The sequence below is a fragment of the Hevea brasiliensis genome, chromosome 17 (genome assembly GCF_030052815.1).
Source record: "Hevea brasiliensis isolate MT/VB/25A 57/8 chromosome 17, ASM3005281v1, whole genome shotgun sequence".
NCBI classification, from domain to species: Eukaryota; Viridiplantae; Streptophyta; class Magnoliopsida; order Malpighiales; family Euphorbiaceae; genus Hevea; species Hevea brasiliensis.
Window position 1 is genome coordinate 19,637,873 of NC_079509.1, and position 13,983 is coordinate 19,651,855.

The 13,983-nt window shown below is 32.5% G+C and overlaps 1 protein-coding gene and 1 pseudogene across 1 annotated transcript; both read left to right on the top strand.

The window, feature by feature from the left end:
- The first annotated feature begins 4,231 nt into the window (after nt 1–4,231).
- LOC110641104 (blue copper protein) lies at nt 4,232–5,793 on the top strand. Its single transcript, XM_021792697.2, has 3 exons — nt 4,232–4,524; nt 4,636–5,133; nt 5,261–5,793. The coding sequence occupies exons 1-3, from the start codon at nt 4,344–4,346 to the stop codon at nt 5,668–5,670; spliced, it is 1,089 nt and encodes a 362-aa protein (XP_021648389.2). The 5' UTR covers nt 4,232–4,343; the 3' UTR covers nt 5,671–5,793.
- Nucleotides 5,794–5,863: 70 nt separating this feature from the next.
- On the top strand, nt 5,864–13,378 carry LOC110641097 (solanesyl diphosphate synthase 2, chloroplastic-like; annotated as a pseudogene).
- The last annotated feature ends 605 nt before the right edge of the window (nt 13,379–13,983 follow it).

Here is a 13,983-nt window from a genome sequence, read left to right on the forward strand (position 1 = left end):
TGTTAATATTTTATGAATTTAAAGTTAAGAATAAAGTCCATGAAGTTAATATACTTTAGAAAAAAATTATAATATTGTTATAATGGTGAGATTTGTATGACCTTTTCTAAATTTTCTATATTTCCTAAATGTAGGTATTTATTGTTACAAGTTTATTAAACTCACCTGCACAAAGATTATATATGAAAAATTAGCTAAATATATTTATGGAAAGACTCATATGATGATTGTTTAAGTGATTCTTCAACTTAAGACACTAAATTATCGCTTAAGTGATTCTTCAATCTAAGATGCCAAGTTATCTTATATAAAAATTAAGATATTTTGATAATGGTTACATATTATTTATTGAGGGATGACAAATGGGGGCAATCTATTGAATATAGTATGAATTATATAGAAATATTTAGTTATCAAGTGAGGATTCATTACCCTAAGTAATTAAGGATGATTTTCTAATTATTATGGATGACAATTGTTCTCAACCTGCTCGGTCATGCTCCAAGCCCAATCAATTTTTTCCGACCCCACCTGACTCAATGTTGTGCAAGGCAGGGATAATAATATATTATTATTTTTATTAAAAAGTAATTTATTTTTATATATTTATTTATTTAAATATTATGATTTTAATAAAAAATATAGGTATATTATTAAAATTATGTTTAAAAACTTATATTTCTTCCTCATATTTTATTTTTTTAATAAATAAATTTATATTATATAATAATAAATTAAAATTAAAAAAAAAAAAAGTCCTTGCAGGAACAGGCTCCCTAGCAGGAAGTTCCTGCCCTAACCTCAAACTCTTGTAAGGTAAGGATGGGGGAGCGATCCACACACGTCTTTTCCTATAGCCATTCCTACTAATTATTATTGATTAATGTAAATTGCTAAATTTTTGTACAAGTTAGAATGAGATTTGTAAATGCAGTGTAAAATCTTAATCAATTAATCAATCACACTGAAAGAATAAATATTATTTATACATGATACACACATTACATGTATTAGTGTCTAAATCAGAATATCGAGATGAAGGGATTGAATTCACCGATAAACTAATTGTTAAAAGATTCGTCAAATAACTTTTAAAATTTTCTAATATTTGAGTGGTCATGATACATTGCTAGATATCAATCTTGATAAATAAATATAATTGATCAGTTGGGAATTGATAATAAATTAAAGTATTAATTTATTTAATTTTTAAGAAAGATCATAATTATATTTATTTTCAACATATTAACAAATTAATTGATCACATATAAAGACTACAAGTGAAAAATTAAAATAAAATTATTAAGTTGAACTTCATTGTAATAAAACAACTTTAGTGAATTGAGAAGTAAGCGTCAAAAAATTATTACTGAAGCGATGCCATTTTCATTTTTCTTTAGGTAGCACTGTCTAACGTTGCCAAATTAATATTTTTTACACGCAAAATCATAAATTCTGACTTCAAAAAAAAAAATCTCTCAAACTCTTAATAAAAATCTAAATCACAGGGTATATTTTTCCTAAAGAAGAATCACCCCCAAACAATAATTTCCCAAAATATGAAAAACAACAATATCATATTCACTAAAATTCTCTAGCAATGAAACTAATAGCATAGAACAATGTCTTAGAATAATGAAAGTCAAAGAAGGGAAGGGCTTACCGTTCCTAAGAGCATACAAAGGTTGGGAAATTACCTTAACCAAGAACCAGGCGGCGAGTTTCTTTAATGGTGGAAATCTGATGGTGACGATGAAGGTTGTTTATAAATTAAGGCAAGTTAGATCTGGTGATTCTAAAAGCGATTAGGATTCGGATCAGAGATTGACCGGCCGTTGGCTATAAGGAAACCAGGCAGAAAGAAAAAGAAAAACCGGGGAGTGAATTAATATTTTCAGGGAAGGATAGAGGTTTGGACATTCCATCTGTTGTTCTCTCCCTGTGTTTCGCCAAAAAAAAAAAAGCGCTCCCTTGTCATAGGACGACAGGTCGTGTGATGGTGGGTGACGAGAAATTATTCAATTCAAGCGCGTTTCATATTTCGGCAGTTCTTTGATAGATTTGTTATATTTTATGAACGACAAGTCGTGGAAAAAGGGATAAACTATTTGGGCTAACTGTTTAGTTAATTTTAAGCGACAAGTCGTATGCCTATGATTAGATAAAGTCCACAGATGTTCTCTGGAAAAAATAAGACGACAAAGGTAATAAGAATTTTTTAATTTATTTTACCATTAAAAATTATTTTTAAAATTTCTTAGTATTAACAAATAAAAATACAACGAATTGTGAAGAAAAATTAAATTTCACTCTCTAAAGTCCAAAGTAAAAAAAAAAAACCAAATTACTAAATAAATTCTTTCACATAAACTTTACAAAAAAAATTAAGAAATAAAAATATTTATGCATTGTAATGTTAGTATAAACGAAATTAATAGTATTTATATATAACAAATAAATTCAGTAATAACTGAATTAGACTTAGAAAATTGAATTATATATACAAATAATTTGTAAATTTTTAGCATTTTTATTTTTAATCATCTCTTTTTTATTATATATATAATTAAATAAAAATAAGAATTATAAATAATTGTTATATTTTTTATATGAATGATAAAAAAAAATTGATTTTCTATCATTCAATTGCAGAAGCATTCTTCATTAACACTATGTGCTTTATCTACTAAAGTTATTAATTTGGAATAACAAAAATTAAAATGTATTTTAAGACAAAGTTGAGATTTTTTTTAAAAAAATAATTAACCGAAAGGCTTTATAATAATATCACCCATACTGACGAAAGGTACAGCTCTCAAATGTTGACTTGCAAATTAAATTTTAGGATTTGAAGAACTAATTTCCCGAGTTTATATTCTTCAAGTTGAAGATATTAAACAATATGTACATAAAAAATAATGCAACAAATGAGAAAAAGGACGGTCATGCGCTCTAAAGTTGGTATATTTTATACATATGCTGACTAAGTCATATATTTTTATAATAAAAAGCTTACCATAAAGAATGCTTTTTATTTTTCTAATCCTTCTACCTCAAACATGAAACAATTATTTCACATAAATTTAATTAATTAGTTAAGATCAGATTGTGATTTTAATTTTAAAAAATATAGTATACCTAATTTGATCAATTAGAGTATAGTTTGCCCATTATTTGTTTATATATTTTGAAGAGGTAATGCCCATAAGTGCCAATATGTGAGGTGTATATGCATGAAAAGGTCAGAAGTCAAATCAATAGAATACTCTAGTTGATTTTTTCTCTGCCTTTAAGTACAAAAAATGGATATTAAATATTAATTTAATTAAATAAAACTTAAATTAAGCACGATTTCACTATTTATTTTAATAAAATTAACGATATAGAGTATTTATAAATTATAAAAAAAAATAAAATAAAATTTTTACACTTAATGAATGATGATTATTCTAGAAAAGGCTTTGCATGATTGTAGATAAAATTATAATTTTATTATAAGTTGAATTTTAAAAGGAAAAAATTATTAAAATAAACTAACCAATGGTACTTAACATGAGAATGCCCTGACCAAATGAAAGATGACCAAGACTTCCGAAATTCATTGAAGGCATCATTTAAACAAATAATAATAATATTTTAGAAATATCTCATATCAATGAGAAAAAAAAATTATTGCGAGTCCTAAATTTCATATAATTCATAATTCGTTGATCAATTTAGACTTCTATACCAAAACCCAAGCAAAAAAAGAGAAAGAGAGAGAGAGTAGCTTAGAATTAGTTTGGTTTAGGCTTCCAAACTCAAACTGAAATCATTAAAAAAATAGAAAATCCATTCTTTAGAATACAAAAATTGACATGTATCTTTCCTTTTTCTGTTCTACCTTTAGAGCCATGAAACTTCCATCTGTACCAATTCTTCCAAGGTTGTGGCCCAACGCAAGCATAGGAGACCTTGACAAAAGGTTTAATTCACATTAAACAAACATAACCTATTGACTAGTAAACGCTCAAAGTCAAGGTTTGGTGAGTGCTTTAGTCCTTACGCGGCAAAGTTCTCAAGAATTTCTGGAAGTCCCCTCCCCCGGCCGCCCTTGATGAATTAGCCCGAGCTTCATTATATTCCTGAAAATCAAACACCTGTCCTCCATCCAACGGCCCATAATTAATCACACGTTGCAGCCAATGTCCCTGAGGCCCGAACAAAAATTCTATAAATTGAAAAGGGCACAAGCATATGCTCAGTCATCTCATCTCCAACGCTAGAAAACAGTGTATCACTTAACAGGACAGAAACAGAGTAAAAACAGAACAGGGGCGACCTGACCTTCAGAACACATTTCCATGGCAAGAAATTTAATCATGACATTTCTTGCAGCAGTTTTGGTTGCTGCTTTGATTCAGAGCTCCGCCGCTCAGACAACCCATGTCGTGGGTAATAACTCTGGCTGGATTATTCCTACCGGTGCCACATTTTACTCCAACTGGGCTGCAAACCAAGCCTTCTCTGTTGGTGATATTCTTGGTAAGATTGCAAAAACACAAATATATAATTTATATTTTTGTAAAATTGTGCATTTGGTTAATAATTGGAGTGACAAAAGATTGAATATTTTTCATTAAATATAATTTGCAGTGTTTAATTTTGCGGCCAACCAACATGATGTGGCCAAAGTAAGAAAAGCTGATTATGATGCTTGCACCACAACCAATCCTATTTCTTTGCAAACCGCCAGCCCTGCTAGATTCACCATTAATGCTACCGGAGAGCACTATTTCATCTGCAATTTTTCCGGCCACTGCTCTGCTGGTCAAAAGTTGATGATCAATGTTAGTGCTGCAACTTCTTCTCCAGCTCCCCAACCTTCTTCTTCTTCTCCGGCGCCTCAACCTTCTACTCCTACTCCTACTCCTGCTCCTCAGCCCAGCACTCCTCCTCCAGTTTCTGCCCCATCACCTTCTCCAGTTTCTACACCACCACCTTCACCGATTTCTGCCCCATCACCAGCACCATCCGGTAGTGGAGTAACTTACACTGTTGGAGACAATCAGGGCTGGACTCTTCTTTCTAATACTGCCACTTTCTACCAGAACTGGGCTTCCGGCAAGAACTTCAAGCCTGGAGACATCTTGGGTAAGGAATAAAAATTCTGAAGCTCTGTTCTTGATTTTAAATTAACAGAATTTAAAATAATAATAATAAACAGCTGAAGAAGTCTATCATTTTCTAATTTTTTTTTCCATGTTAAATGTTTTTGCAGTTTTCAACTATAACAATGGAGCACATGATGTGGCTGAGGTGACAAAGGCAAATTACGACTCATGCAATACCACTAACCCAATCTCTCTCCGGTCCAGCCCACCAACAAGAATCACTCTCTCCGCCGGTGAGCATTTCTACGTTTGTGCCATCCCCGGCCACTGCTCTGCTGGCCAAAAGCTAGCCATCAATGTCACCAGCAGCGGCACCGCTACACCACCATCTTCCACAGCTACACCACCATCCTCCAACGCTACACCACCATCCTCCACCACCCCAACCACCCCAACAAACCCCTCTACCCCATCTCCAACTACCGCCCCACCTCCACCAAACAGCTCTGCTAGATCTCTGAGCGTCGCCGGTCTCTCCGCCACCTTTTTGTCAATTGTTGTAGCTTTCTTGTATTAGATTGTGATGAGAGGATTAATTAATTAATTAGCGAGAGTGTGATTCATTTTTATGTAATATTATTGTTATACAGATTGAGTTCATATGATTTGACAATTCAATAAAGCTGTTTTTCAAATTTCAGCTTAGAATTTGGTTAATTTTTGCATATATTCACCATTTCGGTGGCTGCACTTGCTTCGTCTGGTCGTCGATGGATGCATCGCACATTCAATGTCTAAGATTGGAAAATGAAAATTGTAAATTAATGTTCACAACTTTCTTTAATTTATTAGGGTCCACTATTAATTAATTGGTTTGAACGCGATTTGCTGATAGTTGATTCACGAGCTAGCTAACAACACATGTGTGCACACTTTTCCTGCATAGTGGAGAAAGCAAAGTCAAATCCAAACACCACCTATGACGGCCTAATTAGGTCATCTAACCAGAGTTTTTCATTTTTCTCGAACAACTTGGATGGCTGCAATTAGGGATGAAACAGGATTTTTGTAAATACTTGACTCCAAATATTAATGAGATGAGTTTGAATAATATACTATTAAGTTTAGAATATATTTTAATTTAAAAAATATATTTATGATGAGTTTAAATTTTATATATTTAATATTTATTATTTAATATTTATTATTTAAATTTATTTATATAAATATTTAATTAAATATAAAAAATATATTTTTATAATAATATTTATAAATATTTATATATTTTATTTTAAATTAAAAAAATATAAAATTAAATGAATTTAAATATTTTTTAAGATAATAATAATTGAATTTGGATAATTAAAATAAATTTTAATCGAATTTCAAAACTGACTAATTTTAATAAAATTTTAAGATTAATTTGAATTTTTTAAAATATTAATTAAATTCAAATTTGAATAGGAGGATTTTCATAAGTAGCTTACTCATTGTGAATCCTAACTAGTTACATTTACATATTTGGTGCATAATTGTACAATATCTACATGGAAAAGTTGAGACCTCAAACTCTTAATTTTTTACAATAATATTATTTATAGAAAATTAGGTACACTCACTTTTATTATTTGCTTGTCAATATACCAAACCTATGCACACAACACTACTGGTTCCACTATTGAACAGAATAAGACTTAGGATTATTGTTATTATTATTATTGTTCTTTTCCTTGATAAGAGCGTAATTAGGGGTTAGAATCAAGAGATTTTATTAGATATTTTAGGAGCATATACTCTTTCTCTCATAATGAAATAAAATTCATATCTTATCATTCATAAAATAACAGAAATATATGATATACCGAATTCTTATAAATATATAATGTACTAGAAACTAGCACACTATAAGTATCTTATAATTCTCACAGGATCAAACGCAAGGTTGATTGTTCTACTGATAACATATGAAGCTTAGTAGAGGATACACACCAATACAGAGTGTAGACCATTTTGACACTTTTTTTTTTAAAGTTAAAAATGACATTTGTCAAAGTATTATTAGCTCTTGCTTCTGCCAACAATTGGAATATTTGAAACAACTTTATGTTAACAATTTATTTTTTTATGGAGATTTTAATGAAGAAGTTTGAAATTACAGGAAAATTACATTTATGACTTTATAATTTACTAATTTATAATTATATGAGTTTTAAAATATAAATTATTAAAATTTATTATAAAAATTCAAATTAAAAGATGATAGATGAATAAGGATGAAAAAATAATAATAATAATTTCAAATGCCGTGTCTTGCCCGCTACTTAATTAGTCTGCTTTCCCTACTGTGGTTTTTATATTTTCTTATGGCATCATGTTTACTCGTGAGCAAAGTCGGTGGACTCTTTTGGTTGATGTGAAAGTGACATCATATATACGCATGTTTATATCCTCCATGAAATAAGAAAGATGCACGAATTTCACTTCTACGTGAGTGAGACACCATATGGACATACATTAACTTTAATTTTTTTTTTAAGTTTAATTTTTATTATTTATATATCTAAGAAAGACTTAGAATGCAACACGTCACCGGACCTTTTCAATACATTATTCTTTAGCTTAATTAAATACAAGCTCTAGGGATGGCAATTCAAATTGATGGATTGTGTTCGTGTCATGTCAACACCTAACATGAATATAATTAAGATTGATACGAACACAACATAATTAATAAATTATGTTAAAAATTTAAATATGAACATGAAATTTTTATTGTACGGTTACACAACATGATGTAATTAATATTAAATTGTATTAGATGTAATCAACACGAGACAACTCATTTAATACGAAATAACTCATTTAATATGATTTGACACGATTTAACCTATTTAACATACTATATAAGTGGATTCATGAGTCATAGTGAGTCAAATAAGTTAGTAGGTCACGAGTCAACATGCGATACAAATATCAAACCATGTCATAAACGTATCAAGTTGGGTTAGTGAGTTAACCCATGACACAACACGATTATACCCATGACACGACACGATTATACCCGTATCATAAATGGACCGACACAAACACGAATAAGTTTAACCCAAACCCTATTTTTCATATCATGTTTATATCTTATTCACAGATCGTATCTAAAATTGCCACCTCTAATAGGCCAAATATATTATCAAACACTTGTAATATTTAAGTTTTGCCTATCGTGTACTTGAATTAATTTCTTTACCTATTGAACAGTTAAACTTAAAAAAATCATTACAATTAAACACAAATTGGTACAGTCAGCACAAAGGATGTGGTCACGCGCCAAGAAGCAAGTTAATAGCAAAAAGAGATCTTACATGGCAAATGTAATGACTTTTAGACCAAAAGGGAAGTTAAAGACCTAGAAAAAAATTTTGCGTTTGCTAGAGCTTAACAAAAACCAAAACTCAGGTTGGAGCTGTTGAACGTATGATCATCGTTCCAAAGGATGAACAAGGAATGGTTAAGAAAGCCTTTGAGGTTTAGTCCAAGTGAAACCGTAAGAAAGTTTTATTATGGAATTTGTTGAATGAGATTAACGTGCTGATGCTCTCAACTTGGAAGTGTATGAGCTTATGCATAAGTTAGGATTGAAGCTTTGATTTTGTTTTCAAGCTTGTTGGCTAGTTTTAAACTATGTTGAGCAATGGTGGTTTCTTTTCTTTTCCTCATCAGTGATGTACGGTAAGCTTTATTATTTTTATTATTATTATCATCATCAAACAAGGAATGGTTCCAATATGTGGAAAAGAGTATCAATGAACAAGTCCCCATGTTGCTGAACGAAAAAGTTGGTAAGGCCTCTTATTCAATTCCAACTTATTCAAGATAAGCTCTCTTCTTGACAGTGTAAAAGCCAAGAATTGTGAAGAGTTTCCTACTACTCTATTACGTAAAAGTGTATAGGATTTATATTTATAATATAATACAAAGATAAGAGGTTATAGATAAATACAAAAGTGCTAGAGATAAATACAATAGAGTTTAGTATAATCACACATGTACATGGATAGAACTCTTTTTGATAATTTAATAAGTTTTGATTAACAGGATATGGCTGGTCTAATCAATAAGGTAAATCGTTCCTCCATTTCTCCACTCCCAACTGTTTGTTCATCTTCACTGCAAGTAATATTGTGATGCTATGTTTTCAAGACAGAGTCTAAGGTCACAGAAAAATATCAATAAAAAAAAATATTGTGATGCTATGCTCACTACAAAACATTGGCGTTTAGCAGAGATCATTGAGATGATCTATATTGCAAGCTTAATACATGATAATGTACTAGATGAAAGTAACATGCGAAGAGGATAACAAACAGTTCATCAACTATATGGCGCAAGTGCGGTAGTATTGGCTGGGGATTTCATGTATGCTCAGTCCTCATGGTACTTAGCAAATCTTGAAAACATTGAAGTCATTAAGCTTATCAGCCAGATTATTAAAGATTTTGCAAGTGGTGAAATAAAGCAAGCATCTAGTTTGTTTGACTGTGATGTTGAACTTGCGGAGCAATTGATCGAGAGCTATTACAAAACTGCCTCTTTACTTGTTGCTAGTACAAAAGGAGACGCTATTTTTAGTGGGGTGAACAGTAGTTTTGTTGAACAAATGTATGAATATGGTATGAATTTTGGTCTATCCTTCCAAGTTGTTGACGACATACTGCACCTGTAATATTTGCTCTGAAGAAAGAACCAAAACTAAGAGAAATTATTGAGTTTGAATTTTGTGAGACTGGTTCTCTGGATGAAGCTGTTGAGTTTGTTAAGCAATGTGGGGGAATTGAAAGAGCACAAGAATTAGCAAAGGAGAATGTTGATCTTGCAATACAGAATCTTAACCGTCTTCCTCATGGTGTATTTCGATTAGCTCTCTATCACGACCCAAATTCTGGGCCAGACCGACACTAGGATTTGGGTCAGTATAAGGCCTCCAAAACCCATAGTAAGCCTAATTATTCCATAGCCCAACTTTTAAGTCCATATTTTGAGTCTATTTTTAAGAAACCAACCGAACAAAGTCCGACCACAAACTGGACTACTCAATGGGGAGTTTTTAGCGCACCCGACCAGTGATCACAACATAAATGCATATGGGGAGCTCAGCTCACCCTCACAATCCTCAATTAGTCAATTTAATCAAATTGGAGATCAACTCCCTCATTCAAAATAAATATCCATCCCATACATGCACACACGCATAATTAATAAGTTTATAACTTGAAACTAACTAATATTTTACAGTCCCAAATTAAATAAAATATTTTCTAACACATGCGGAGTTTTAGATTTCATCTGACATCATAAATTATATGGGTAAAGCATGAATGGACCTGCGAGGAAGGAAATAGGTCAATCACAATAAAAGCTTTCCTGTAACCTAGAAAAATGGGGTGAACAGGAGTGAGCGTTCGACTCATAAAGTAAGATATTGATTTTAGATATAATTTCTATAACTATCTAATACTAATGCATCCCTAAGGATGAAATGCATCATATATTAGTAATTTCAAACAATTTCAAATAATACTCACAGAAAGAATAATTTGGAGTACTCACATACCTGTGTGTCACATCAATATAAATATAATATGGGAGTTGATCCCCTATACAGTTCTCTTAATGTAAGGCCTGCCAGCGAGATCAACTCTAGCCAAACTTCCTCTTATAATCCAAATGCGAGGGTCAGCGAGGTCAACTTAAGCCGTACTTGCCCTGACTTATCACAAAAAAGACTAGGCCCCAAGCAAGACTAGCTCAAACCGATTTGCTTGTCCTATTCATTTCCATTACTAATACACCTCACACACACCGACACACGCACACAGCTCTAAATTACCCTAAGGCAACACCCAAATCAAATCATCAACTAATAATGCAACACAAAGAGTGCCTATAATAGCTGATAAATATAACTATAAGTACTTCATGGGTATGCTGCAAACATGTAATAGTAATATTGAAATTGTAAATAAAATCAATATCTACTCACAAATTAATCGAAAGTCACTGTGGTGGCTGAGTAGAAGAGAAAGGTTGACCTGACTCACCTAAATAATTATATTACAACTTCATCAATATTAGATTCAAAACAAAGCTTTAAAGAGGCAAAAGACGCCATAATTTATGCCAAAAATCTGATAGAGTTTTTCCTGTACCTAGGATCTACTCAACCTGTAAAGGGGTTCAAATAACACTTTTAAAGCCACATATCATCTCAACAACAACACATGGCCCCTCCTGGGCCCTCCAACTCAGGCAAATCTCACATAATCCAATAATTTAAATGTAAGGCTTAAAATGAACATTTTGCAAATGTCATTCAAACTAGCTCTAAAAATTCTAAAATTTTTTCCCATGGTCCTTAGCAATATTATAAAGCTAATGTAAAAGAAATTATAATCTTCTAGCTGCCTCTGGATATTTTATGGGTTTTTATTCTAAACCCGGCACTATGAAATTGAAGAAACTTAGAGTTCGGGTTTACCTACTCTAATTCTGACACCTGAAACACATTCTGAGCATCTGAAAATGGTGGGGTAAACTATAAATTTCATTTTGAAATGGCTCTGGCAGCCTATCTGCCCAGCCCGAAATTGTAGATTTGGGTGACAGTTGAATTTCTACAAAACGAAAGTACCTGCGTGAAGCCCACAACATCAGGAGTTAGAATAAAATATTTATGAAATTAATTAACCTCATTTAAAGCTCGAAAAATCACTGCGAAGTTCGTGGGACCCATCGAATTTCCTATATCAAAAAATTTTAAAATTTATATTGCGACGAAGCTCTCGTTGAGTGGAGCACGCTGTTAATTGGAGCACACCTGTAACACCCTAGGCAAATCCCACATCGACTAAACACGGGAGAGATGCTGGGTTCATAAGATGGAGGTTCCTAACCCCTATTAACGCGTTTTAAAACCGTGAGGGCTTCAGCCCAGAGCGGACAATATCACTAGTGGGCCGGGCCATTACATTTGTGGTATCAGAGCCGCTCCGCGTGCAACCTTGAACGATGGTGGGGCAAACCTCAGCGAGGACGCTGAGTCCCATAAGGGGGGTGGATTGTAACACCCTAGGCAAATCCCACATCGACAAAACACGGGAGAGATGCTGGGTTCATAAGATGGAGGTTCCTAACCCCTATTAACGCTTTTTAAAACCGTGAGGGCTTCAGCCCAGAGCGGACAATATCACTAGTGGGCCAGGCCATTACATTTGAGCCCAAAATGAAATACATCATAAACTAGTAATTACATCATGACTAGACATAATGAACCAAAATACTAGTCTACACATAAATTACCTGATTTAAATGACATTAAAATTTACAATAGACATGACAAGACAAGATAGGGTGCTCCGGCACCGAATGTGGCACTTCTTGCTCGGCTATACAATAGACGGGTAAGGGGCATCACAACACCGATACTTTCGGAATCTCCGTGGGGTTTTCGGTTCAGAAGAAATTTAGCTCAAAAGTTGAAATGGGCTAAAACTTTCCGAGTTAAAATTACACAATCCACTCGATGAAAATTTGTGATCATGGTGTCTATGAAAAGCTTTTGAGGTGTAGATGATATTTGGGACAAGACCGGTCTAACTAGTGGTCGGATCGGCTAGATTTTGGTCGAAAAGGTGGGATAGCATGCTGTGCCCATAAGGGACTTTGTTTGGATACGTTTTTCGACGAGGGGAAAGCTTGGGGGAGGTGAGCCAGTGACTGGGAAAGAATGGGGTGGCAGTTGGCCGGTGAGGGGAGGAGAGGAGAGAGAAAAAGTGAGGGAAAGGGGGGTTGTCGATAATGAGCAGGAGGGAGGAAGGAGAAGAAAAAGAGGACCAGTTCGACCCGATCCGGTTCATCTAGTCCGACCTGATCCGATTTAATTCAGTTGGTTCGATTTAGGATATTCAAAATTAAATTTTTACTTTACCCTAGGATAAAAAAAGAGGTCCAAAATTTTTTAAAAAATTACAGAAACTCAAAAAAAATCATGGAGTCCAAATATATTTTTAGTTTTGCCACGTAATCTTTAAATTAATTTTTAAAAATCAATGAAATTTGTTGTATTAAGAAAATCGAACCCAATTTTTAAAATTCAAAAAAAATTTTAAATAAAATTTTATAATATTTAATATAATAAAATAATAATATTTACATATAAAATATTATTTAAAAATTAGAGGTGTTATACTCTCGAGAAAATGGTGTTGTTCAATCTTGAACAAATTGATTAGTGACACCTGATACATCAAAGAATAGTCAGTCATGAGAGAGAAGGGATGGGGATGGGAATGAGAGAGAGAGGTGGGGTGGAAGAAAGGAAGTGTTAGGGGGTAATTTTATCATTTTACAGTTAAATTAGAGCACAATCAACACGGTTTCTGACATTTTTAAAAAATCACTGCGAGTGTAAATCAAGTGCTTATTAATTGTGGTGATTTTAGTGAGTTCAGATGTTTAATGGTTATGAAATTAGTTCAAGTGCGTAATAGGCAAAAACCAAATAGTTTAGGTGTTTGATGATGTATTTGGCCATTATTTATATGAGTGAGGGCGGATTAAATTTATGTGCCTCTAATAAATTGTAGAAGTTGAATTCTAATGATTAGTAAAATTGACAAAATTTTTAGGGGAAATTACAAAAAGTATTATTTGTTCCACTCATTTTCACTTTAAGATTTGTGGTTCATTTTGTAACAAAATGATACCTTGAGATTTCATATCGTTAGCAAATAATGACTTTTTGTTTTCTCTCCATTAAAAGGTGTTAACATAGAACAAAAAGCTGTTGATGTGAAAAAGAAATCTATTGATGTAGAATAAAAAAATATGAAAATTA